Source organism: Trematosphaeria pertusa (genome assembly GCF_010094035.1).
Source record: "Trematosphaeria pertusa strain CBS 122368 unplaced genomic scaffold BU26scaffold_20, whole genome shotgun sequence".
Taxonomy (NCBI): Eukaryota; Fungi; Ascomycota; class Dothideomycetes; order Pleosporales; family Trematosphaeriaceae; genus Trematosphaeria; species Trematosphaeria pertusa.
Genome location: NW_022987231.1, coordinates 50236 through 74698, shown reverse-complemented (window position 1 = coordinate 74698; position 24463 = coordinate 50236). Strand labels below are relative to the sequence as shown.

The 24463-nt window shown below is 53.9% G+C and overlaps 13 protein-coding genes across 13 annotated transcripts; 9 read left to right on the top strand and 4 right to left on the bottom strand.

Moving 5' to 3' along the window:
- Positions 1-567: 567 nt before the first annotated feature.
- BU26DRAFT_494668 (alpha/beta-hydrolase) lies at positions 568-2033 on the bottom strand (the record flags this gene model as incomplete). The annotated part of the gene is made up of 5 exons (XM_033826193.1): positions 1980-2033; positions 1867-1924; positions 1532-1809; positions 1031-1429; positions 568-951 (listed from the first exon to the last, which is right to left on the bottom strand). Exons 1-5 carry the CDS (start codon positions 1998-2000, stop codon positions 568-570), a joined length of 1140 nt encoding a protein of 379 aa, XP_033677228.1. The 5' UTR covers positions 2001-2033.
- A 774-nt stretch (positions 2034-2807) lies between these two features.
- On the bottom strand, positions 2808-6068 carry BU26DRAFT_467365 (P-loop containing nucleoside triphosphate hydrolase protein; the record flags this gene model as incomplete). The annotated part of the gene is made up of 5 exons (XM_033825258.1): positions 2808-3408; positions 3466-4986; positions 5042-5677; positions 5723-5869; positions 5932-6068. Coding segments are annotated over 5 exons (2704 nt in total), but the record flags the coding sequence as incomplete, so codon positions are not given.
- A 1280-nt stretch (positions 6069-7348) lies between these two features.
- Positions 7349-8231, top strand: BU26DRAFT_524410 (mitochondrial import inner membrane translocase subunit tim-17). Its single transcript, XM_033830282.1, has 3 exons — positions 7349-7506; positions 7561-7596; positions 7646-8231. Exons 1-3 carry the CDS (start codon positions 7438-7440, stop codon positions 8027-8029), a joined length of 489 nt encoding a protein of 162 aa, XP_033677226.1. The 5' UTR covers positions 7349-7437; the 3' UTR covers positions 8030-8231.
- A 249-nt stretch (positions 8232-8480) lies between these two features.
- BU26DRAFT_524408 (uncharacterized protein) lies at positions 8481-9671 on the top strand. Its single transcript, XM_033830281.1, has 2 exons — positions 8481-9388; positions 9440-9671. The coding sequence occupies exons 1-2, from the start codon at positions 8573-8575 to the stop codon at positions 9632-9634; spliced, it is 1011 nt and encodes a 336-aa protein (XP_033677225.1). The 5' UTR covers positions 8481-8572; the 3' UTR covers positions 9635-9671.
- A 984-nt stretch (positions 9672-10655) lies between these two features.
- On the top strand, positions 10656-11387 carry BU26DRAFT_510642 (uncharacterized protein; the record flags this gene model as incomplete). Its single annotated transcript, XM_033827248.1, has 1 exon — positions 10656-11387. The coding sequence occupies one exon, from the start codon at positions 10656-10658 to the stop codon at positions 11385-11387; it is 732 nt and encodes a 243-aa protein (XP_033677224.1).
- Positions 11388-11798: 411 nt separating this feature from the next.
- BU26DRAFT_570905 (uncharacterized protein) lies at positions 11799-14093 on the top strand (the record flags this gene model as incomplete). Its single annotated transcript, XM_033834079.1, has 1 exon — positions 11799-14093. The coding sequence occupies one exon, from the start codon at positions 11799-11801 to the stop codon at positions 14091-14093; it is 2295 nt and encodes a 764-aa protein (XP_033677223.1).
- Positions 14094-14549: 456 nt separating this feature from the next.
- BU26DRAFT_157064 (uncharacterized protein) lies at positions 14550-15474 on the bottom strand. Its single transcript, XM_033820072.1, has 2 exons — positions 14906-15474; positions 14550-14851 (listed from the first exon to the last, which is right to left on the bottom strand). Exons 1-2 carry the CDS (start codon positions 14989-14991, stop codon positions 14632-14634), a joined length of 306 nt encoding a protein of 101 aa, XP_033677222.1. The 5' UTR covers positions 14992-15474; the 3' UTR covers positions 14550-14631.
- A 402-nt stretch (positions 15475-15876) lies between these two features.
- On the top strand, positions 15877-16500 carry BU26DRAFT_524407 (uncharacterized protein). Its single transcript, XM_033830280.1, has one exon. The coding sequence runs from the start codon at positions 15958-15960 to the stop codon at positions 16213-16215; it is 258 nt and encodes an 85-aa protein (XP_033677221.1). The 5' UTR covers positions 15877-15957; the 3' UTR covers positions 16216-16500.
- Positions 16501-16595: 95 nt separating this feature from the next.
- Positions 16596-18753, bottom strand: BU26DRAFT_524404 (uncharacterized protein). The gene has a single exon (XM_033830279.1). The coding sequence runs from the start codon at positions 18512-18514 to the stop codon at positions 16700-16702; it is 1815 nt and encodes a 604-aa protein (XP_033677220.1). The 5' UTR covers positions 18515-18753; the 3' UTR covers positions 16596-16699.
- Positions 18754-19218: 465 nt separating this feature from the next.
- On the top strand, positions 19219-21398 carry BU26DRAFT_157009 (leupeptin-inactivating enzyme 1 precursor). Its single transcript, XM_033820071.1, has 3 exons — positions 19219-19588; positions 19645-19965; positions 20025-21398. The coding sequence occupies exons 1-3, from the start codon at positions 19499-19501 to the stop codon at positions 21090-21092; spliced, it is 1479 nt and encodes a 492-aa protein (XP_033677219.1). The 5' UTR covers positions 19219-19498; the 3' UTR covers positions 21093-21398.
- Positions 21267-21881, top strand: BU26DRAFT_570901 (uncharacterized protein; the record flags this gene model as incomplete). The annotated part of the gene is made up of 1 exon (XM_033834078.1): positions 21267-21881. The coding sequence occupies one exon, from the start codon at positions 21267-21269 to the stop codon at positions 21879-21881; it is 615 nt and encodes a 204-aa protein (XP_033677218.1).
- Positions 21882-22002: 121 nt separating this feature from the next.
- Positions 22003-22386, top strand: BU26DRAFT_570900 (uncharacterized protein; the record flags this gene model as incomplete). The annotated part of the gene is made up of 1 exon (XM_033834077.1): positions 22003-22386. The coding sequence occupies one exon, from the start codon at positions 22003-22005 to the stop codon at positions 22384-22386; it is 384 nt and encodes a 127-aa protein (XP_033677217.1).
- Positions 22387-22791: 405 nt separating this feature from the next.
- BU26DRAFT_524402 (uncharacterized protein) lies at positions 22792-24303 on the top strand. Its single transcript, XM_033830278.1, has one exon. The coding sequence runs from the start codon at positions 23168-23170 to the stop codon at positions 23996-23998; it is 831 nt and encodes a 276-aa protein (XP_033677216.1). The 5' UTR covers positions 22792-23167; the 3' UTR covers positions 23999-24303.
- Positions 24304-24463: the final 160 nt, after the last annotated feature.

The window sequence follows — 24463 nt, the reverse complement described above, 5'->3', positions numbered from 1 at the left end:
CGCCGCTGGAATACTTTTCCCCGCTCCACCAAAACAGACACTTCTCTTCCTCCCCAGCCCCAGCGCCTTCGGGGTAGTAGACTTAGCCAAGTAGCTGTGCAAGCGGCGTCTACACGCAATACCCCCCTTATCATCGCAGAGTACACTTCACTCGCCTTCTTCTAACCACAACATCTCAAACTCTTCCGTCCCACATACACAACACAACCCCCTCCAGACCAAGCAAGCTAGTCAGACCCGCAAACCTTCTCCATGAAACCTTTTCGCCAACTTCTTCCAACCTGCTACTCCTTGCATATTCGTCTCGGCAGCTTTCTTCGACGCGCTCTTCTTGAGAGCCTTGAGGACTAGGTAGCACGGAGAGAGCCGGTCGCTGGATGGGAATTATCTTTGGGATTCTTTCTGCTGTGGGGGAGATGGCGGGGAGGGATTTGGTATATCGATATTGTACTTGTGCATTATGGGGTTGGGGGGATGGGCGTGGGGAGAGGTGAGTCAGGGGTGATAGACTGAGGAGAGCAAAATTACCCATCCATTACCAAAATACCCAGAAACTTCCCAAGGCCATTAAACAAAAACAACTGCACCAAACACCACCATTCCCACCGCCACAAGTCCCCCCTCCACTCTCCCCGCCGCGCTCGTTTCCACCGATCCCCCCTCCCCGCCCTCCGCCTGCTTCCTCGCCACATCCCCATCCCCGTCCGCGTCCTCACCCTCACTCTCCGCCAGCGCATCCTGAAATATCGAAGCCGCACTCTTCCCATCCCCGCCCCTCAACCCCAACAACCCGCCAATAACCCCAATCAGCCCCGGCGGCTTCCCGCCACACGCCGCCGCCCCCGCATCCAGCGGGTTGCCCGTCGACATCCCCATATACGTCAAGTGCGCGACGTTAATCCCGATGCCGTTCGCGCCCAGGCCGATGCCTGGGACGGAGTTGTTGCAGTCCTGCAAGTCGTGTGTCGTTAGCCCAGAACGCATGTAGCTTATACCGTAGTTGGCTGGCCGGTGGGTGGGTAGTACTCACCTCTGGCTCCTGCCCCTGACACTCAAACGTCCCCTCCGCCGTCGCCGCGTCCTGCTGCCAGTACTCGGTCGCGTGGTGCTGGTACCCCTCGGAGCGCGGCACCGTCTGCGGCACGCCGTCGTTGGCGTGCGTCACGCGGAACATGACGCCGTTAGGTGCCACGCTGTCGACGTAGTCGGCGAAGGCCTGGTTTCCGGTCCGCGGCTGACCGAAGGTGTAGGTCGTGACGTTGATGCCGGAGCCGAGGAACGATGCGGTCGCGAGCGAGGCGAGGGAGCCGCCGAGCGAGTGGCCGGTGAGGGTTACTGCTGCGTTGGGGGTCGCTGCGAGTTCGGTTTGCACGGCGGAGATGGCCTCGTTGGCGATGCTGTTCCATTGCTTGAGGAAACCTTCGTGCGTCTGTATGGCGGCGCGGCCGACTGGTTAGAAAGGAGTCATGCCATCAACTTGCTCTACTCCTCGAGTGATATGGCAAGCTCGAACTTGGGGGTCTGCACTTACCATACACCCATCACACCCGCTCACTCCAGGCGCCTCAAACGGCACAAGGTCCTGCATCATATCAATCGCGAAGTCCTGGATATTCGACGTCCCCCGAAAATCCACGATGATCTCGTTAGCAGCCGCATCCCGCAGAATAACGCCCTGCGCATTCGTCTCGGCGTTGTCCAGACGCGTGGTGATAGTCGCGTTGTTTGGCGGGGTGGGACAGTCATCCGCATACGCCGCCGCGGAAAAGGCGGCGTAGCGGACGAATTTGTTGAAGAGGTCTTGGGAAACTGTACTTGTATAAGTATGTGAGGACATCGTTTCTTTGGAAAAGGTGGAGTACGCACCGGGCAGCTTCTGGGCGGCGGCTAGTCGACCGGCGGCGTAGAGGGAGAAGTAGGCAGTCTGGACTTGGTTAGAGTTTCGATGCTACGCTGGATTGGTGTAATGTGCTGCTTACCTTGTAGTAGGAGAAACGCATGGTGATGAATGCTTGGGAGAACGCAGTGCGATATTAGACAGTGGATGGACCACGGGGTAGGCAGACGGAGGAGCCCCCGGGCTCGACTTATACTGCGTGGATATACCTACTCACTTGCCGCACGCTTTACCGTCTCCTCGCAATAGATGAAGCAAACCCCATGCTCTGGGAAGCTTCCCAACGGACTGGAACCTGCCCGGTCCATTTTGCGGGGTGCAGCCTACTTGGAGTCGGTCCGTCAGAGCAGGGCAAGTACTCGGAGAAGGCTCCAAAGATCGGGCTCGGTGTCGTCTCGACACTGCAGGGGCAATCATGGTATAACGGTTGGTCAATTGGAGAGGTAGATCATGCTGTCAAACTGCTCTCAAAGTAACGCATGACCTCCATCCACAACCTTCACCAATCTAATATCCCAGAACCAGAGTACCGCGAGGAGTCTCGAGTCCGGGAACTTGGATGATCCTGACAGCTTCAGGGGACCCGGCAGCAGAAGTTTTATTGTAGCATGGGGATCGACAAGCCTCGGCTCGGCTCGGTGGTGGCACATGAAAATGAAGGCTGATCAGAGCAGCTGGGTTGCGGGGTTAGGCAAACCTCCTAAACGAATGGCAAGTTTTGTCAGCTCTGAAACTTCTGGGGTTGCAACTTCGTTCAAACGACGTAGCCGTCCCGATGCGGACTACCGAGTGGATGACCTCTTGTGAACCTCCAGGGCTTGTGTAGCACTAAACCGAAGAAGCGTTAATACTCCTTCTTAACACCGCTTTTAGAAGAGTATTGAAAGGGGGTCCAAGAGCAACTGATAGACACCCAATGTCATTGTAGCTAGATACCAGAGTATGGAGGAGAATATACCAGAGGTTTTACCCGCTCCGCGCAACGACATGGTCGTGATGAGTTGAATACAACTCATGCCTACCACACCAACCCGAAATGACCGTCAACCAGTAACCAAGGGGTTCGGCGTCAAAGAACGCGGGACGCAAGCGATCCAGAAATTGCGCGAGGAGATGCGCTGCTAAGTCGTAGCAAAGTAGAAATCAAAGAGACATGACCCACGCAAAGATAGGATCTCGCGCAGTGGCGGAGCGGCCACAACGCACCACTTACGACCTTCCGCGCGGATTCCCCCTTGTGTTCTCGCCTTAGCGATGTGTCTGCCCAGCCCGAGTGATATCCACCATATCCTCAGTCAACGGAGTGGAAGTCGGCCCGAACGATCCGAAACCATTCATGCCGTAAGAGACATCTGCCTGCGAAGAAGAAGGCGGACCGTCCTCGTACTTATCCTGGAGCTCTTTTAGACACTGCAAGCCCTGAAGCAGCGCGTTCTTCATGGCTTGTAGCTCCCGACGCTGTTCGAGGCGATGAGTCGGCTCGGCGAGAAGTTGCATGGCGTTCTGCGAACCTGTGAGGAGTCAGTTAGCATCGCCACTCCATAATTTCATGGTTAGGGTAAACTTACCATCTTTGTCGTCGTGAATGCCGAGGCCAGTGTCAAGATCGTCGCGCAAAGTAGTACGCAGCCGCTTAAAGAACTTAGACTCGACGCGAATGCAGACAGACTCATAGAAGCGGCGAGCAGCAGTCATATAATACGACGCCACCTGGGCTATGACGTCGATCTCCTTGCGGTATGGCTCCTCCATGAGCAGCGCATGCCTTTTGTCGTCCTTGCGTAGCTTCTCTTGGTCAGCTGGCGTAAAGGGACGTCCGGTCTGGGCCTGCATCTCGTTCGCGAACTTCTTGAGGCGTGCGCGATATCGTGCTTGACGGTATTGCTCAAGCGTGTGGGCCTTCTCGCGATTAAAAGTATCCTCATTGAAGATATGTGGGCCGTCGCGTTCGTCATTTAGGCTCTCCATGGCCATAGTGGTTCGCTGCTCCATGAAATTGGTGTTCAGAAGGTCTTCGATAATAGCCCACGCGTCTCGATAGAGGGCACTGCCTTGCCATTGACCGAACTTTTGATGGAAGACGGACTGAATCATCGTCTTCAGCTCCTTTTCCAAGCCATTGAAGAAGCGCTCCAATGGTCGGTGCCATTCTTGGATAGTTGCAAGAATCAAATCATCCATAACTTTAGGCTCGAGCTGGTCCGGAATTCTGGACTTGCAGGTCTCCTTTAGATGGCGCGCGACATCGTCTAGCTTGAAGACCTTCCTCAAGCTAGCGTAATCGCTGTCCGGGATCACTGGCTTCACGTCAACAACCCTGGAGCTGGAAGGAGTCCCAGGGGTCTGCGCATGGCGGCCAAGAGCGTTCGTGGCGGCCGGCGTAGGCGTGTTGTGCCCCACCTTGCGCTTCTTCGGTGGTGATGCGTCGCTGTTGGCCATTTCTGTGTCCTCATCATTCTCATCATCTGAGTCAATGACGAGGGCTTCGTCGGCGGACTTTCCAGAAAACCCGGAGTCGAACAGGCGCAGGCACTCATCTAGCTTCCCGCTGGTGAGCATTGTGGGTTTCATGGAGACGAGACCTTTTAGAAAGCTCTTGTGGAGAGACTCCCAAGTGTTGCGCCATGCCCGACACGGATACTCTGCTTCCATCTCCTTCCGAATGTACTCAGAGAAGTCTAGGAGGATGTCGGAGATAATCCGGGTGGCGTTATGCGTCGGCGGTTCGGGGAGCTGCTTCAAATCGGCTTCGACCTTTTGGAGACGTTCGTGTACCTGCGCTCGAATTGTTGGAAGCATCTTCAGTACTTGCGCTGCGAGCCGCTTGGACAGGTACGTCTGCAGGTTCATCGTTCCGAAGCGGTCCTGATAGTCTCCAAAGGCAGTGGACCAAGGAGAGGCATTGTGGAAAAATTGCCGTTCCTGATGACGCGCGTCACGATGCGTGAGGCCTTGGTCAATAGCATCCTGGCCCAAGTTCTTCACAACGAAGTAGCCGTGACCAAGGGAGAAACGCCTGCCGTCCAGGACGTCCCGTAACCTGTCTTCACGGCTTCCGGGCGGGAGTCGATCCGGTTTCGTCAGGACGCCTGAAAGATGCAATTAGCAAGGCTGTCCAAGCTGTGAGCGGAGAGCATCACTCACCAATGCAACGGTCGGTAGCTTTGAGATCTCGAGCAATTCCTCCCGCCGTTGAGTTGGCGATGTCGTTTTCCAGGGAGCACGTCACGAGGATCAAAGAGTCGCGGTCTCTTACAAAGTCTGAGACCAAGTCCCTCACAAACTTCACGAGGAAGTGTTGGGCGGTAGACTCAGACTGGCCGATGATGCCTGGCAGATCGTAGAATGACAAGGATGGGAGGTCCGGCTGCGATACGTAGATGCATACAACGTTGGGACTGAACTGGGCTTGATGATAAGTGTTCGGTGCCCGGGAGAGTGCGGCGGGTTGCAAGAACTCTTCTGGATCGTTCAGCGGCGCTAGTATCGCCTTCTGGGCCCGAGCGATAAGCTCCTCCAAGGCGTGCGGAGAACTAACGGACGCAAATGGAACCTCTTTGGGGCTGGCGTTCGCGACCCAACCTGGGAACTTGCTCCGAGGCTTGCCGTCCCAGCTGTAATTGAGTCGAAGTATAATCCTCGCTTCCCATGGGGCTTGCGGGTCATCGGAAGCCTCCATCTTGATGAACAAGGGGCAGCGGGTACATGTATCAGTCGATCGAGGCGTCTTGATACCGGAGATGGCCTCGATGACAGAGGACTTTCCCGTAGATTGCTCTCCTGGACCTCTGTCAGAAAAGCAACAGCATATACGGCAGTACCTACCAAGAACTACGCATTTTGGCAGCGGAATCTGTAGTCGCTGGAGTCCAAGGCCTTCGAGCCTACTGATAACCGTGATGGCCTCTTTGACATGCTCTCCGAGGGGTTCGACTTCACCAGTAGCAGTAGCCGCTGAGTCGCTGCGATCGCCTAACGAATACGTTAGCAGAGCCATCCATAAAGCGAGGGAAGTTGCCCACGTGAGAACCTACCATTGCCGCTGTTGATGCTCAGGGGGTCAAAGTCCTGACTGAGACGAGAGTCGGTACGGTCGTAAGAACACTCTGTCTTTTGGGTCACATACCCGCCGCCGCTGTGGACCTTGCTCACGCCTGGGACGACGTTCATGTCATCATAGACGATGGTGCTTTCAGAGCTCGTGGGATGCTCTACTTGCGAAGACGGCGGGACAGAGCGCACAGCGGCCTTCTGATATCTGGTTCGCGTGGCTCCAGCCATCTCGAAGCGTCGTTGTAGGTGAGAGGTAGGTGAGGTAGGTGAGGTGGGTGAAGGAGGGGAGAGAGAGCGAGAGAGAGAAAGACAGAGAGGTGAGGCGCTGCTAAAGTTAAAGTACAAAAGAAGCGGCAGCCAATTAGCGAGGCGTAGAAAGCGGCTTCGGCAAAAGTTAACCTGACTGAGGCTTTCTTGGAGTGAAGGAGGTGCGGCGGGGTCTTATACTTTTCTCATTCACCGCCAATTAAAGATGGCATAAGCGGGGGCTCAGGGCTCACCTCTTATCCCGCCTCTAAAGACAAAGTGAATGTGAGCGTAGACACGGGAGAGAACGCCAGGTCCGTCGGCCGAACCATGAAGAAGTCTAGAGGGCCAGAGACGGCATGGCTCTGAACCGTCGTGCTCGGGAACAGGTTGAGGAAGGGGTTGAAGTGGGCGCGGAGAGGAAGATGCGCCACTATGCAGTGATAGGGGGCAACGAAAATGAAATGAGTCACTCATGCAGAAGGATAAGTAAAGGGCGTGCACATTATCGTGAGGAAGAGTAGACACGAGGAGAGGTTGGAGTTTGGAATGCCAAGACTGTCAGAGTGAGAGGCAGGATACCACCATAGAGGCCAGTGCGTCGTGGTCGATCCCAGCTCGCACTCTCTCCAACGCTAGGATCAGATTGACGGGTGCCTAGTTTCTGCAGTGTCCCGTAGCTTGTTACATCTGCCGCTGCAGCTCTCTCGAAGCAGGAAAGGGAGGCATCGTGAAGGACACGAACGTATTGAGAGGGAGCTGCGGAGCGGAATCTGAGGCCCCAGCGGCCAATGCATCCATGCGGCAAGCGAAGAAAGAGTAAAGATGTGCTTTAGCCAGGGCGTAGCCCTTTTGGCGGCGGGAAAAGTGGTGTGTTCGCTCCTTTTCGGTCCCGCGGTGGCTTCCATTGATGGTTTCCAAGGTTGTCAAGGCTCCAGAGATGATCTACACGACAGCCAATGCTGAGACAAAAAATTCAGCCGTTGACAAGTCGGCTGCGATGATGAAGCGACGAGATGTGAGGTGTCGCCGCGAGACGTCGTTGTTTGACCGCTGTCGGGCCGAGATTTCCCGCGCATCACGTGCCCGCTCCCGCCGACCGCCCGAGCTCGAGCAGGGGTCTCAGAAAAAGTTGAATCGACATCACGAACCCAGCAACATCCACCCAGTCCCCTCTGTACCATACTTTCCCGCGTTGCTTTTCTTTCTCTTGCTCCCTTATTTGCTCCGCATATACCAAAATGGACCACACTCGAGATCCGTGCCCCTGGGTAATCCTCAATGACTTCGGCGGCGCTTTCGCGATGGGGGTATGCCTTCCGTTCCATCGTCCCTCCAACTCTAGGCTAACGACAGGACTTTAGGCTGTTGGCGGTGCAGTGTGGCACGGAATCAAAGGCGTAAGAGTCTTCTTGCATGTTCCCCATCTTCTCCTAATGTTCTATTTAGTTCCGTAATTCTCCCTACGGCGAACGGCGCATCGGCGCCCTCACGGCGATCAAAGCCCGCGCTCCCGTCCTCGGCGGAAACTTCGGTGTCTGGGGAGGTCTCTTCAACGCGTACGACTGCGCAGTAAAGGGGGTCCGGAAGAAGGAGGATCCGTGGAATGCCATCATCGCTGGTGGCTTTACGGGCGGATCGCTCGCAGTACGAGGAGGCATGAGATCGATGCGGAATGGCGCGATATCTTGCGCGGTGCTACTAGCCGTCATCGAGGGTGTTAGCATCGGATTCAACAGGATGATGGCCGGCAACACAAAACTCGAAGCGCCGCCGATGCCTGCGCAAACGAGCGAACCACAAGTGGGCGGCGGACTGGCGATAGCGGCATAAAACGTACACTATATCAGCTTTCGTCTTCAAGAAGGAGAGTTTAATGTATAAAATTTAGGGGGGCTGGGCACCTGGGGCTTGGGAGTGTTTCGGGAGTTTTGCATATCCCGCTCGCCGAGACGGCAGCGGTCGGCGTTCACACTCTACTCAGGCTTCTGTGCTGTACTTGTATCATACTCCCGGTCTGTATAACTAGCGGCGGCGTCTCTAGAAATGGAAATGGGGATTCTGGATGATCCTACATCGCAGCCTAGCCTCTCATTCTCTGCGTCGGTCGTATCTTCGCTTTGCTTCAAGGCAAGTCCTGCACAGGTTATGCTGATAGCTGCTAGTCCCTTCGATATCCCTCTGTCGACCGACCGAAGAAACCGATTCACGGCCCTTCTACCTCTCGCAAATAGCCGCCTGCATTGTGAATTGGCAACACGGGTCGCACCTTCTCCACGAACAACTCCATGCGAGACTAGCCGCAACGGGCCGGTTGAGTCTTATAATGCTCAGCCCATTTCACTACCCTCACGCGACCGCGCACACAACCTCAAAATGTCTTCCACGAGCTCGTCCGACGCGGATTCTCTATATGGACTGCCTGCGTCGCTACTTACAAAGCGCAAGCGCATGTACAATGAACGACCGGATGATACGGGCAAAAAGATGCGAGCTGGTGGCATAAATGAACCGTTGGAGGTTGACGGAAACACAGCGCAGCAGGAGGTATTGGAAGACGCAGACGACGAGGCCTCGCAGTCATCAGGCAACGAGACCTCTAGATCGCTAGACAAGAAAACCGCAGCCCCGTCCGGTGTGGAAAAGGAAGGTACGACTACTCGAGCCCCAGCTAAACGAAAGCGCAACATCGGTGAACAGTCCGATGGTCCAAACAAAACGAATCGGACGGACGAGATAGGCAAACCAAAACGCCAAGGTCGAGACGACAGGCCGCCCGATTCTGCAGACGCGCAACTGGCAAGCATCATATTCCACTTCGACAAGGCAGACGTCGACCCCGACGGAAAGTTCGATAGCCTTGTGGACCTTCTCCAAACCACCACCCTCAATGAACCGCCCTCCCTATTCGCCAAATACAACCACTGGATCCTCGCTCACCCGTGCGACCTCCTCAACCGGGCTCTCCCCGATGACCCGGCAACCGTCGACGAGTTAAGTCGGTTCATGTGTGACGAAATCGTGCGCATGTACGCAGACCCGCTTCGGGCTTCGAAGTTCAAGCCGCCGCTTCCTCCTACGTGTCATCCTTGCTTCCCATTCTGGATGGAAGAGCATCCGGCGAATGACGTTATAAGGAAAATGTGGCCGGACGTGCGGTACAGAGAGGACGCACTGAAGAAAAAACGCACGGTGCGTAAGCGCAACAATTCGCAGCCGAAGGAAGCTAACATACTAGAGCAGGATTCTCCCATGCAAGGCCAGAAAGACAGCATTTACGATGCTAGAGGCTCACCGATATCGCCTAATCCTCTCGCCGAACATCCCGACTTCAATGGCCCGGGGTATAGGGTTGAAGATATGGGCATAGCGTGGCATCTTCTTCCTGATTTGTATGCCGGACGAATCGTCGCACTTAAGCGTGCCTGTAAGCCGTGAATATAGTCCCCAGAACATACATATATGAATATATGGCTCCCACGCTACCCTCTGCTTGGCATGGCATCTCCTGGTTGCTAACGATGCCCACGAGTCCGCTCCAGCATGACTTCAGCTCACTGGATGCACGTCGACAATACAATGTCCGCATCCTCATGGGAAACGTCATTGGGGGTCGATATTACGGATGAGAAGATCCTGAACCCGTTTCCGCAAGCCCACTTCTCAGTACATGTCATTCCACTGCAAATAACACTCTAGGTCTAGCAATGGATCTCTTTCGCGTCTACATATCTTCTTCACCACATCCCCCCCAAGCATTTCCAGGAATTTCCGCGATCCAATATCGTAACTGGCCAAGAACGTAATGTAGTCGGGTTTCTAGGCAGGCGAGGACTTGGGAGGATGGGTATGATCTGTCATTACCTGACAGCTGTCGTTATCCTGCTTTGTCTACCTTTGTCTTATTACGTCTCCTGTACAAAATTTCGCACCTCTTTCGTGTATCAACTCGTGCAGATAGGACTAAGCTGTCATTTGAGGAGATACACCCCTTTTCTAATCGTCTAGGAGTATTGATCCAGATAAACTATTGTATATCACGCGATTCTGGACTTTGAACTAGTACTTCTCACTTTCGAAACCACTTGTATTTTTTACGAGTCCCTTCAAGCCTGGGAGTCGCACCTTATACCTGCAACGTATCGTTAATACACTTGATCCCCCTTAAAATTGTGCACCCGTACTATGCACCCATTTGTATCTTTAAGGACGGGCCCATTGTGTAGTGATCTCACCATAACACGACTCTTCACTCTCCGCCTCGATGTTCACCACGTTGTGACTCAACGATGAGCATTCGCAAATATAGAAATATTTCTTTCCCTCCAGCCCTCGGCATCGTTCCAACCCCTCGAGCGCCGCAACCGACTTCAACCCCTCTAGCCTCCATTTCACCAGCGCAACAAGAGATACTAAACCACTTCTCCGCACGAAACTCATCGATCTTCCACACCACACAATGTCAACTTCCGATCAGCACATGATGGACATCGACGAGCTAACAGTAGCAATGGGCAACACCGAGGTAAACCCCCAAGGCCCGACGGGCGAGCTGAATCGTCTAGCGGAGCTGCTAGCCGACTCACGGCTCTCAGATGCAAAGACCGGAGCGCGAGGCGAGGAAGTCTTCTTCCCCCCGGGGACCACAGATGACGAACAATTGCTCATCCTAGCCGGTGCGCAGGACTGGCACCTCGACCGCTCGAGCCCAGAGTATCCAGCCGTCGAGCTCCCTCCCACACCTCCCGAGTTCGGCCCTCTTCCGCCCTCCCCCACCACTGCTTCCTCCGCCTCAGTACTCCCGTACTCCGACCGCAGTGTCCAAGCGCACATGGGGCACCACCTTATCTCCCTCGCCGAAACCGAGCACTGGGCCAAGATCCGCGAAGCCGTCAAAGCGAAGTACGCCTGGTTTCTCGACATGGCGTACGACGGCCTGCACGACGCCGAGCTGCCTGATAATCCGCACGAGCTGGCTGAGCTGTGCAATTGGATGGCCGACGAAGTATACAAGAAGCACGTTATGCTGGGTAAGAAGCCGGTGTTCGCGCCCGCGGATCATGTGTTCTACCCGTGCTGGGTGGCGGAGCATCCGAGTAATGAGGTTATTCAGAAGGCGAAGCTGGAGCTGGAGGAGATGCAGAGGAGGCGGTATGAGCGGCTGGATGATTTGATGCGCGCGAGGCGGTAGGAGGTTTGCCTGAAAGCGGTGCTGGTGGTCGCGGCCCTTGAGTCCTGGTATTGAAGGCAAGTTCCTCCCTGTGGGGAGATAGTATCGGATAATGCCAGCATATAAAGAATGAAGATATATTTATTAGACCGATATGTTCGATAAGTAACGTTTCAGCGCAAAATGAGGGTTCTTTGCGCCGCTTCACCGCTCTTCGGTGGTGTAGCTCTTTCACTCTCGCAGCATCACTGCATCATGATTGGTCGCCCGAGCGACCGTGACCCCCATTTCTTGGCGCACGTACCGCCCGCTTCAATTTCATCACCCAGGCTGCTAGGCTTTCCTCTACTTCCCACTCTAACACCAACAATCATCTCTCTGTGCACAGCTTCATTCTACACTTCAAGCTATTACATCACCATCTACAGAGTCATGTCTATCTTCAACCCGGACACCGAGATCATGGAGAACACGCGCTACACCGTCCATGTGGTTACCACCAAGGGCCGCAATCGCCAGGGCCATGAAGTGGAGACCATGCACAAGGTCACTATCCCTCCTCCAGGTCCGACGTATACACCTCCATCGTCTCGTTTCCAGAGCCCGATGTCCGCTTCTTCGGCATCTGACGCTAGCGAGTCTTTGTCGGCGAGCACCTTCCCGCACGAGAGCACCATCAGGAGTACCACCCCACCCCGCTCACCCGTGTTGACCGCTACGACGTCACCTGAGTGCATCTCCAACTCACCGCCAACCTCCACCTCATCCTTTCATTCCGATACTATTTCCAACGTTCGTCTTCTGGACAAGGAAGAGTTGGAAGTCACGAAACTTGAGGCGGAGAAGTGCGAGCGTGCACGCAAGGAAGCCCAGAGACAGGTCCAGGCCCTATCTATCGAGCGCGATGAGCTGGCGAAAGAGCTGGCACGGAAGAATGAAGCATACATGGGCGTTCAGATTGAATGCCGTGCCATCGGCACCGAGCGCGATGAGTTGAAGAAAGGCCTGGCCAAGAAAGACGAAGAGTACGTGGTGCAAATCGGCAACATCCAGAAGACGCTTGAGACTGAACACAGCAACATCGTCGAAGAGCTCCGGACGGACCTTGACATCCGTGTCCAGCAGAAGGAATCTGAGCTCGCCGCCCTTCGCAACGTCCTCCGCGAACTCCGACAGCTTACCACCAATAACGAAACCTCTTTCAAAGATCGGATCGAGGGGCTCGAAGCAGAGAAGGGACGTCTAGAGGCAGACCTACACTTCAACCATGCTACTCATAAAGAAGCATTGCTAGAGGCAGCAAGAGAGAATGAACGTTTACGCGACGTCATTGTCGAATACCGCGACAACGCCTCCAGTTCCTCAGCCATGGCGATGGTGATGACCAAGGACCTCGTTGAGGAGAACATGGCGCTCTCGGAAGATAATGAGAAGCTCAGGAAAGAGAACTCCACCCACGACATTATCATCGCCGACCTGCATGATCAGCTCGTCAAAGCCAGCCAGGACATGAGCCAGCAGATCCAGCTATGCAACGACGCACGGGGGAACGCGAGTAATATGAAGGTTGAGAAGACGAAGATGGAAGAAAAGTTGAGGATGAAGTCCAAGCGGGTGGTGCAGTTGCGCAACGAGCTCGAGGCCGCAAACCGTATGCTTGGAATAGGTGAAGCTTGGGAGATGGCTACCACCTTGGACAACGCATCTAGTCTGATGGACGAATTCAAACAACTGCATGCGAAGAACATTAACGAACTCAAGGATGCTCATATGGAGATCCACAGACTCCAGACTCAGTTCGCGAACCGATCAGAAGAGCTCCAGATACAGAAAGCTCTAGCCAACGACTTTGAGAACCAATTCGACAACCTCTTCCTCGAAGAGCACAATGCGCGCGCGCAGCTTCCACAGCTAGAAGACAAGATCTCAGAACTAGAGCTGAAACTACAGCACCGCGACAGCGAAGTCGACCGCCTGTCCTCACGAAAACCACCATCATTCCTCTGCACAGAACTGAAAGAGAAGGAAACAGAAATCGAACGTCTGTGTTCCGAGCGCCGTCCCCTTGACGATCACATCGCCCAACTCCAAGACCAGAACAATGAATGGTCCACCACCTACGAAAAAGACATCGGCGACGCGAAAAAGACCGCGCGCGGATGTTATGAAGAATTCAATCGCATGGTAGACGAATACGAGGGCCGCATTACGGCCCTCCATCGCGAGCTTGGGCGCCCATACCCCCCGCCCGACGAACCCATCGATATGGAGAATGTCGACCGCCACATGGTGCGCGTTCTGCGAGAATTATACGAGGACCCGGCCATCCCGGAGGATATCTTCCCCGGCGAAGGGGAATTTCTAGGCGGTTATGCCTATGCACCCGTTTGGGACGCATTTGGAAAGAAGTACCCCCATTTGAAGGAGCTTGCGTGCATTAGGAGGGATGTCAGGCTTGCGGTGCCGTGTGTCAAGGCTTTCACACTTGAAGACGCACGGAGGGTGCTTAAGGGGAAGATGGAGGACGAGAATCTGAAGGAGGAGTCTCAAGGGAGTACGGGGGAAGTGCAGAGCACATCCCCTGTGTTCGCCGAGGCTGACGCTGAGGATATGGAGGAGGGAACTGTTGATGAGCGGGATTTCGCAGGCTTGACGACTACGGAGTATGATGAGCTTCCATCGTGGGCCAAGGGCAAATGGCACGCCCTCAGGTCGGTTGTGGAGTAGAAAGACTTTTGGGATGGCGATACATGTGCAGGGGAATGGGATGTCTGAAATCTGCTATTGGAAGGGAGGGGCTTGGGCTGGCATAGAAGAGAGAGAGAGGCTACGCATTGAATAGCTAGGGGATACTTGGGTCAAGCCACGAACCGAAACCGCACGTAGATAGATAACATGAGCTTAGCATGCCATCGTTCAGGGCGAATGGATGCTTTCTTGTCCTTGCTTGAGTTAACTACTGTGGCTACTCGAGCGGCTCTCATCTCTACGCTGCCATCTTACGCACTAAAGGAGAAATATAGAACCATTAGGAAAGCAATGATGATACATATATTCTTTTATACCAAGAGCCGCTGTCTATGTAGAGAGAAGATTGACTGATCTATTGCTATGCCGGTATTCCGCATTATATTACCTAGCAGTAGTAAAAAGTAGTAGGTAGCTATAGTTTCTACAGATAATAAAAAAGTACCTTAGGTACACGGGTAAGGTGCACGTTGTAGGAATGCTAAGACCGCCTACGGACACACGGAGTCGCAGCTGCTTATGACCACTGGAGACCTCGCTTCGGCTTAGGCTTTGCGGAAAGTGCAGGAACAGGCTTTGGCAAGGGTTTTGGTTTCGGTTTTGGTGCAGGTGCAGGTGCGGGCTTTGGCTTCGGTTTAGGCTTCGGCTTAGATCCGGCGGGTGCGCGATGCTCAAGCAGGATCGTGTCCGGTACACCCTCGAGTTGTTCTACATCTCGCAGAGCTAGACTGTTACGGCTGGAATGCGGTCAGACCGTATGCCAACTATCCAGGGATATTGATTCAACTTACTAATTCTGTGGAATAACATTGGCCTGCAGAAGGGTAGAAGCGAAACCCAGAAGCAGGAGAAGGCTACGCAGCATGAAGATATTCATGCTGGTGCCTCTGCCGGAATAAACGATGAAGATGTTTCAGCAAATTTATGATGGGCACTGCCCTTGAAAGAAACAAAACCAGAAAAAGACGGAAAACGAGTGACGATGCCGAGATGGCTGAAGGAGTGTGGTAAAGACTGCATGTAGAAGAGGATGTGCAACATAGAGTCCTTATACAAGGTCTCGACGAACTCTGCTTCATTCTCGTGTGAACTGTGAGACCTCCGTTGATCTAATGGTAATGTGTTCTGGGTTCCGAGGACGGGCCCTCGAGGCGTAATCCGAGGATTGAAAAACGCTTGTCCTTGAGGAGTTGACAATTCTGGCTTAGACAACTACACGTGCTTATGGAGGACGTAAAATCGGAGATTGTAGCGCGACTTGTGGTGTACTTAAAGGTCGCACAGGCAAGGCGAAGGAGTATTCCGAAGCGCGTTGATAGGAGCGGTATAGCTCATGACGGCGGACTGAACCTATAGTCCAGAGTCTGGCTTATTTTCTCGGATTTATGGCGCTGCGCTTCATCTATGGGTGCATCGGGCTCCGAATGGAGATGGGGCCACGGATATGTTACGCTGACCTCCGGCGAATGATTGTGGCGTAGCGAGCGAGTTCAGCTGTCGCGGACCCAACCCTATTGCCATGGCGGTATTACGCATCATATAACGCTCTTCACCATCCTAAGCAATGGCAAGAAGTGGTGGGTGGCCCAAACTTCCACGGACATCCGAGAATTACCTTGGCACACGGGTGAAGAGCATGTCATGTGGAATGCTAAGACTAACTGCTGACTACGGAGTCGCAGCTGCGTATGATTGCCGAAGACCAATATTTAGAGTCAGTACATCGACCTTCTATCCAGTTGTTTTAAATTTTTGAGCCTCTCCACCTACCTGGGTCAGTAGAGGAAGACACGTTCTTCGGCTCCCTAGCTAAGGGTAGAGACATACAGCGCTGCAGAGCAACATGTATGATCTAAACTCCGTCCGGGATATGCTGGAGGCGAACCCGGACAGTAAGTGGAGCTGGGTAATATACCGCACCACTTACGGCGACGATGCTGAGTGGGAGCGGTTTATGAATCATCTAAACACTCGCATTCGCCTTAAGTTGGAAGCCGAGGGAACGGCGACTTGTTCTCTCGCATCGATTGGGCTGTACAAAATGACCTGCGTCTGGAGGATGCTAGTATCCGAAAGGTGCGCGAGTAAGCTTTCGCAATAATTCATTGACTGAGTAGTCTGGAGACTAACTTTCCTAGACGCTTTCGCCGTTGGGTCGAGAGGCGAGCAAACGCTGGGCACTACGCGATTTCGTGCTTGTGTCGTGGTCGGTTAGCACGAGTTGGAATCGGTCCTCGAGGACGGTCCGTCGCCGGAGGAATTCGATGCGGATGGGATGGGCTGGGTCACTGTGGTGTCACTGGATGAAGAGGAGGGCGACACTGCAGTCGGAGTATCGTACCTGACACGGGCATATGCATTGAGCGAGGACCTAGGCTGGCATACCATCGCCGTTGGGGATGGAGATGTGTTCTGTCTCTGAAGAATTGGCTGGGAGCATTGCTGTGGTGCACAGAGTGGACCGCAAGCACCCATGGAAGAGAGAGGATTGCATGCTTTCATTGACATAGTCAGAGACCAAAACAACTAGTAGGGAAATAACGTACGTACACAAGCCGGACGGAGGAACGGAGAATCGCGATTGTTCAATAGTCAAAGTTCTCGAAAATGACTCTCTTCCCCTCTAACCAGGTCAAAACCTCCTTCCTTAACGGTTTCCCAGCGCACAGATACCAAGTGTCTGCATTCAGAGCATTGAGATCGTTCTTACCAATCCTCCTCCTCCTCTCGACCTTCGCTCCCATTTTCTCGATCTCCTCAATCTTCTCTTCGATCTCTTTCGATGCGTTCAATCCGGTGAAGAAGATCTCCGTAGACTTTGCGAGGCCCGTGTGTCTTTGCAGTGTCTCCAATGCGAGATTTGCATCGGCTGGCCTGGTGGTCCAAAACAATTTGAATCGGCCGGGCGATGTATCGAGGCCTTCCAGCTGGCCAAGAAGTGGCGTAATACCGACACCACCAGCAACAAAAGACGTCACTTGGGCATCATTTGCCCTCTGCTCGATCTTGAACTCGCCGCCCACGCCCACTATAGGAACTTCAAAGCCTGCGCGATCATTCTGTTTGAAAAGGAAACTTGTGATGACTCCAACGTTCCTGATCGTGATTTCGAACTCTTTCTCTTTCGTTCCGTTCTCTGTGGGTCTCGAAGAGATCGTAAATGTGCGCACGAAGTCGTCGTTCAAGCTCCGTGGATCATCATCCCGCATGTGAGAGTAACCGATATCTAACTCCCCCGAGAAGTCGAAGGCTACCCACTGGCCAGGGGTATAAGCGATCCCGTCTGGCACAGAAAACGTGAAGCGTGCGACTGATGGTGTGAGGAGGGTCTTCTTTACAAGCCGGGCCGTTGTACGAGTCGCAGCTATTGATGACTTGATGTTCCCTTCTGAGGCCAATGTCCGTACGAGCGGGTTATACGGCGAAGGTAACTTCCTCTTGCCCCGGAAAGGAAGACCGCCTTCTATGAGCCGCACTTCATCGAGTTTCATTTTCAATGCGAGATTGCTTCCTGGGAGCAGCTTAGCCGCGTCGCCCGCTATTAGTATTTCAGCGGCTCCGGTTGTGTAGAGGACGGCCCCTGTTTCATAATCTGGAAAGGTAATGCCGATCTTAGGGTTGAGTTGGAGATTGCCAAGTGACTGGTATAGGCGGTTGCCGGAGTACTCTGGATAGACGATTTCAGTGTCCGATAGAACTCGAACGAAGCCTGCGGGCCCACCGCGATGGTTTGTGTCCATATCATCTTCCGTGCTGCTCGAAAGAAAGAACATGTCGGATTTGGATATCAGAGCCTTGGCATCTGGGGTAAGCGTTGGCCCCTGGGATACCAATTCCGAAGTGACGAAAGCGGGCTGTACCTCATACTGGTTCAAGTACTTGGGACAATTACCGAGACTTTGTTCAATCTTCATGACCAACTGAATCTGATCCTGCTTTTCCGGTGCTTCGTCCGGCCGCTCACCCTCGTCTTCGAATTCCACATCCATCTTACCCACGGCGCCAGCTACCATTCGCCCAGAGAGTTTTACCCTCGTCCTCTTCATCAAGTCGATGCTTAAACCTGATAAGATTTTCTCCTGCTGCACCATCTCGCCCTTTTCGACATTCCCTACAAGAGCTTGCACAACAGGGTCATGCGCTCCGTCGACGATGGTCCGGGTTCCGATAAGGCCACCGCCAAGAGGTTGAGAGAAGCCAGCGTGGCCACCCCAAAGAGTCGTCCATGGGCGGTTTTGTGAGTCGAGAGTTCCTAGGGCGAGGAGAGGCGATCGTTGTAGCGAGAAGCTAGCTTGGGGCGTGAGCATCGCTGAAGTAGGGTTGTCGTATGACGGAACTTTCAGCAGCTTGTGCATTTGCTCTTCGCCCTTGTGGAAGGGCATCGCCATTGAGAAGGCCATGGTATTTATTCGTATGTCTGGCGCTGTTCCTTGGCTCTTCGCTGTCTCTTGCAGCTCCAGGTCGTTCTCGTCCTTCTACGGTCAGCCGTGAACCTTATATGCCCTACGTTTGAGCCTCTATGCATGATTTGCAATCGTCTCGGCGTCGTGAATGTTCGTTATTCAGCAGGTGAGATGTAAACGTTGTCCCATCCATATCTGTGAACTGCATCGGCATTTACTAATCACTCTCGGCCGCGGGGTGGATGTTCTAGAACGGGACGTTGGACGTCGAAGAAAGACGGCATAAGCTTACTCAGCGCGCACCTCATCCCCGCATTTCTGGCGCTAGTTCAGATTGGGGTAGCTCGAGCCGTGCACGCCTTCCAACGTTCCCACGCGAAATCTACTCCAACCTCTTTCTCCCGCCGATACAATATCTAAAATTCAATTTCTGAAAGATGGATACCGCTGCTACGTGCTCGGGTCTTTCGATTTCTTTCCCTTTCGGCCCGTTTTTGGGAGCAGGTCATCCAGAATAACAAAGACGCGACAGCTATATGGGAGGGTCGTCAGACGCCCGACTTTCTGTAGAACTCAGGATTAAGAGATGAGGAGATCAGCAAGCCAAGTCCGCCAAGTTGTCTTATCGAACTCTTCATTTGCACGCTCCGAAGAGGCAGCGTACCACGAAACGCCATTTCGGAGCCTCGCCCCCGCGACGGGTAAAGAGACAAGCCGCGAGGGATTGCCAAGCTGTACGCTACCAGGTAGGTACACACCCAATCAAGCAGGTCGCAATACGCTGCTCCGCGAGCCCGATAGAATGGAGCCATACGGCGTCAACAATTGTATGGGATTGTGCCGCCTGCAATCCCCGCCTACCAGGTTCTGTACGAGGCAATTGGGAGAGCCGTATGCATCCATATTTAAATCTTGGAACACCCCCTCTGAAAGCTTCTTCGCATCGAGCTTCGGGCGACTAGTCTACCATTGAAATAAACTATGTGGAAGTCAATCGTAGTATTAGCAGTGTTTGCCGCCGCGACCGCCAATGCTGCTGTGCTCGACCCGCGTAATAACCTCGTGGAGTCGGTCAGTTCTACTTCGCCTCCCCGTTTGCCGTATCTGACTGACGCGACGGGCGATAGGAGAAGCTTCGTAGGCGCATCAATGTCGATGCCTTGGAAGAGAAAGCCCAGCTCTTCGAGCGGTTCGCATACGACTCCCCGGATAAGAATCGCGTTATTGGGAGTGCAGGACATGATGCTACAGTCAAATACATCACCGACATGATAAAGAAATTCCCGCACTACTATACGGTCACACAACAACCTATGCCCTTATCAGTAGGCATCTCCGCCAATCTCACCATCAACGGCAAGGAAACCGAGGCATACGCTGTCGGGTTAGCTCCTGGGGGCCATGCAACTGGATCTGTCGTTGCTATACCTAATCTGGGTTGCAATGCTGTAAGCCATGCTACGGTGGTCTCATTCTCCTTACTTCGACTAATCCGACTACTATTCAGACAGATTTCCCGAACAGCCTCAATGGCTCAATTGCACTCATCTACCGCGGGACATGCGTCTCCGGTGAGAAAGTGGCTTTCGCAACTGAGAGGGGTGCGGCTGGCGTGCTCATTTATAATAACGTTGAAGGGAATCTCAACGGCTACTCGCTGCAGCGGATACCAGCTACGGAGGGCGAATACGTCCCTACTGCAGGAATCTCCCAAGCAGCCGGCGAAGGGCTAGTTGCCCTACTCGAAATTGGCACTGAGGTTATAGTCGACATGACAACTACCGCCAAGGACGTCACAAGCTACAACATCATAGCACAGACGAAGGGCGGCGACCAAGACAACGTCATACACATCGGCGGACATTCAGACTCGGTCGCCGCTGGGCCTGGCATCAACGACAATGGCTCTGGATCCATCTCTATCCTTGAGGTTGCCATCCAGTTAATGCGCTTCTCGGTCAACAACGCAGTACGCTTTTCTTGGTGGACAGCTGAGGAAGAAGGACTCCTCGGATCAGAATTCTACGTCAAGTCTCTCTCCCAAGCCGAGAAGGACAAGATCCGTCTATTTCTTGACTTCGACATGATGGCGTCTCCCAACTACGCCTTCCAGATTTATGACGGCGATGGGTCGGCTTTCAACTCCACGGGTCCACCAGGCTCCTCAGAAGCCGAGGCCGAGTTCACCCACTACTTCCGCGACATCGCCAAGGTGAATCACACCGAGATCGAATTCGACGGTCGCTCCGACTACGGTCCTTTCATGGAAGCTGGCATCGCTGCCGGCGGCATCGCATGCGGCGCCGAGGGCATCAAGACCCAGGAGGAGTTCGAAATGTTTGGAGGCGCTGCTGGGGTCCCTTATGACGTGAATTACCACGAGGATGGCGACACCACGAACAACCTGAACTATGAAGCTTGGATTCAGATGACACGTGCTATTGCACACGTCACAGCCACGTATGCGCGGAGCTTTGATAGTCTACCACCTAAGAACTCCTCGGCGGTAAGAATGAAGAGAGATGCGCAGATGTTCAGGTATAAGACGTCGAGCCGGTATCTCAGTATGATCTAAGGGCTGGGCATGAACTAGATGAGTCTTATAGAAGCAATACCGGGTGTATTCGAACTTCAGTGTTCCATACGCTTAATGCGTGGGTAACGCACTACCTCACGCATGACTTGGTTGAAGAGAGATTGCATAGTCCAAGTGATACATGGAAAATGGTTGCTGCCTAGCAGGCCCAGAATGGATATTGCAGGTCTTAGCTTGAGAAGCTACGCCGCATACGCCCGGCCCCAACAAGAAGAAAGCTTTAATCCCTGGTTGGCATCTGGACCAATTGCGATCCTCCAAGTCATTCTGCGCCACGAGTCCCTGCCGCCTATATGGACCGCGTCCCTCGCCACGGATGCTTCCCTCAGCCCAAATTCCACAAACCAACTATCTGCCCACGTACCCACTTGCACTACCATGAGCATCCTTTTCACTCGCCGCACCCCTCTTTTCGCGTTTCTTACTCTAAGCCTCCTCGTCGTCGTCATCGCCATGGCATCCGCACCCACCGCCAGTCCAGTCAACCTTGCGGGCTATCAAGCGCCGCTTCGTAACGAAAGTCTTCCAGAGGCGATACCAGAGTGGTACATCATCGAATTACGGCCAGGCCATACCATGGAACAGCACTCTGAGGCTGTTGGGACAGATATGAACAAATATCTGCACGTGAGCCTGGACCGCGTCTGGGTGGACCGTGTCGTCTATGTTGGCGCGAACGTCGATGACGAACTACTCGGCCGTGTTCGAAAGGATCCTGGTGTGAGGGAAGTACGATGCGATACTAAGATCAAAATGGAAGAGGAGTAGTGTTGGGAATACATTGCTCTTTGCACTCTCCTTGGGCCCAGGTCGTACGCTTAGTCTAACGGTATGCTTCACTTGTGAAACTGAGAACACGAGGGAGTAGAAAAATTCGCGGTGGGGAACAATGGGCACACGAGCTCCCGATCGAGACAGGCTCAGCTGGACATTCTTCGAGATCGACGTTGGGAAGGAAGCCAATGCATGCGGAGGGACTGTTGATTTCAGAGACGAGTCGAAGGAGTGGTACGAAGGTGCCCCTGAGCAGATCGTTACCCCACCATGGCCACATGGAAATTTCGGACCGATGAAGCTGTATGGAGAGGAGTGCACGTATAGCGCTAATGGCGAGAATCCGGGGATATTAAATTGCAAGAATTTCCTCAAGGCAGCTTCATACCATCAAGACAACAAGAAGGAACAGGGCGCAGAGATTGTGGGGCATTGTGGAAGTAGTGCCGCAGGTAGCGAAGAGTACGAAGTGCATCCAGTGGCTTTCTGCGAGTGGTAGCTGCTCGTACTGGTGTTGTGTCAGTGTGGTACTGATACGAGGAAGATGTACGTTGCAGGGAGCTGGCTCTCTTGGGGGCGTTTGGAGCACCTAGACGTCTTCTCTGAATTTAAATTTAGACTTCAATTCCTCCCAAAGTTCTCTTCTCAATTAGCATAGTATCACTTACATGCGCTGGGTTTGTATGGTCTGCTGTCTAAGAATGCTACGGCGGTCAAGACGAAGAGGGATGCCCAAATATTTAGATTCAAGATATCGAAGCGCTATCTCAGCATGATACGAACCGGAGATGCTAATGTGGTCTGAACAGAACAAAGAGAGCGTCTTCGAACAAGACATGACTAATGCCCTGGCTGATCTCAGCACTATACATGACTCGGAACCACCCAACACCACCCAACCTCACAGCATAATAAACATCCATAATCGATCCATCTCTCCCTATCCAAGCTCCTGATCCTCGCTTCCGAATAACAATGCCGTAGAAGCGCCCTACAAAACCTAAACGCCCCACAGGTGACCCTCTCGCGATCCGCGACACCACCCAAGAGATGTGGCTGCGAGCTGAGCCAGGCAGCTGAAAAGCCGCCCTGGCGAACACGCCCCTGTCTCTCCCCACCACAACAACCACGACTCTCTACCGCTACGCTTCACGTTCAATCTCGTCGCTCGTTACCTCTTTTCAGATTTACTACCCACTCGAGGCTAGATCTCGACAAGAGCTTTGCCCGCCTTTGAACTGCTGTTGACGTTTAGGACGACAGCTCAGCCCACCACCACCATGGCGCGCAAAGACCGCGTCAAGCCAACCCACTACCCCGTCCTCCCATTCCACGCAATACGATGCGCGCAGCTCGTCTCCAGCATAATCGTCGCATCGATAATGTCGTACTTCATGTGGGAGCTCCAGCACGACAACTACGGGCTACCCTGGACCTTCATCCTGGTACATAAACCTCCCCTCCCATCCAGCTCAGCCTTCCACCCTTTCCTCCACTCTCCACTCTCCACTCTCCACTCCAATCCACCAACTAAGACCTCCCCCCAGCTCCTAACCGTCTCGCTCCTCACACTCCTCGCGCTCTCCACAACAATCGTCCTGCACTGCTTCTACGGGCTGAACCCGCTCCTCAACACACTCCTCAACGCCGCCCTGCTCACCCTCTGGGCCGTCTCCTTCGCGCTGCTCAGCTGGTGGTCCAGCGGCACGCTCGCGCACGTGTGCAACCGCGCGAACTGGGACTCGGACATCGGCATCTCCATCTGCCGGATCTACAAGGCGCTGTTCAGCTTCAGTCTCTTTGGGCTGGTGGCTACACTGCTCGCGCTCGTGCTCGACGTGCATGTGCAGCGCGGTGCGAATAGGAGGGGGAGGTTTGCCAAGCTGCAGCTGCTGGATAATAAGAGGGAGTTTGATGGCGGGATCGATGGTGCAGAGCTGGTCATGACGGAGAGGGAGGCGAATCCGAATCCGATGGCGAGGGGGGCGAGGGCGAGGAGGGGTGGGGAGGGGTATGCGCTGCCCGAGGAGCAGTTTGCGTATGATGAGGATACGGGGTATCATGGGGCGGGTGGGCAGGTTGGGCGGAGGAGTTTGGGGGAGAGGTTCTAAGCGACACTGTTAGAGGGCTTCAGAGTGGTTCGCGGAGTTTGGGATATGGATGCTGGGTAAAAGTATCTGATTATGGAATTGTGATTGGAATCGGACTGCATGATATGTGCTTGTATTTGTCTACTATCCTAAATTTCCAGCTCAGTCCTCCTCTCGGTCAAACTTCTCCAAAACCTGATCCACCTTTCTCTCCACCCTTCGCACCCTCTCCCTCACCTTCTCCACGCTTTTCTTCAGCTCTCGCACCTGGTCTCGAATGGGCGGGCTCGCACGGTGTGGAATTCTCCAGATGGAACGACGTGCACAACAGCTACCCTGGAGGCCATCACGGGCGCGTACAATGGGACAGCTAATCTTGCTTACTTGTACGGCGAGCCCTTAGATGCGGAGAATTGCCTACCGCAAGACGCGGGTCCGGGCGTGGCGTCGGCTCCGGTTGCAGGTGCACTCCTTCGGTCGTGAACT

What these genes read in the sequence shown, in the direction of transcription:
- BU26DRAFT_524410 (XM_033830282.1), top strand. Translation starts at nt 7,438, where the DNA reads ATGGACCACACTCGAGATCCGTGCCCCTGGGTAATCCTCAATGACTTC. An exon ending in GCGGCGCTTTCGCGATGGGG is followed by an intron (nt 7,507 to 7,560) that starts GTATGCCTTCCG and finishes ACAGGACTTTAG; the next exon opens with GCTGTTGGCGGTGCAGTGTG. An exon ending in TGTGGCACGGAATCAAAGGC is followed by an intron (nt 7,597 to 7,645) that starts GTAAGAGTCTTC and finishes TGTTCTATTTAG; the next exon opens with TTCCGTAATTCTCCCTACGG.
- BU26DRAFT_524408 (XM_033830281.1), top strand. Translation starts at nt 8,573, where the DNA reads ATGTCTTCCACGAGCTCGTCCGACGCGGATTCTCTATATGGACTGCCT. An exon ending in CACTGAAGAAAAAACGCACG is followed by an intron (nt 9,389 to 9,439) that starts GTGCGTAAGCGC and finishes ATACTAGAGCAG; the next exon opens with GATTCTCCCATGCAAGGCCA.
- BU26DRAFT_157064 (XM_033820072.1), bottom strand. Translation starts at nt 14,991, where the DNA reads ATGAATATCTTCATGCTGCGTAGCCTTCTCCTGCTTCTGGGTTTCGCT. An exon ending in AATGTTATTCCACAGAATTA is followed by an intron (nt 14,852 to 14,905) that starts GTAAGTTGAATC and finishes ACCGCATTCCAG; the next exon opens with CCGTAACAGTCTAGCTCTGC.
- BU26DRAFT_524407 (XM_033830280.1), top strand. Translation starts at nt 15,958, where the DNA reads ATGTATGATCTAAACTCCGTCCGGGATATGCTGGAGGCGAACCCGGAC.
- BU26DRAFT_524404 (XM_033830279.1), bottom strand. Translation starts at nt 18,514, where the DNA reads ATGGCCTTCTCAATGGCGATGCCCTTCCACAAGGGCGAAGAGCAAATG.
- BU26DRAFT_157009 (XM_033820071.1), top strand. Translation starts at nt 19,499, where the DNA reads ATGTGGAAGTCAATCGTAGTATTAGCAGTGTTTGCCGCCGCGACCGCC. An exon ending in GTAATAACCTCGTGGAGTCG is followed by an intron (nt 19,589 to 19,644) that starts GTCAGTTCTACT and finishes GACGGGCGATAG; the next exon opens with GAGAAGCTTCGTAGGCGCAT. An exon ending in CTAATCTGGGTTGCAATGCT is followed by an intron (nt 19,966 to 20,024) that starts GTAAGCCATGCT and finishes ACTACTATTCAG; the next exon opens with ACAGATTTCCCGAACAGCCT.
- BU26DRAFT_524402 (XM_033830278.1), top strand. Translation starts at nt 23,168, where the DNA reads ATGGCGCGCAAAGACCGCGTCAAGCCAACCCACTACCCCGTCCTCCCA.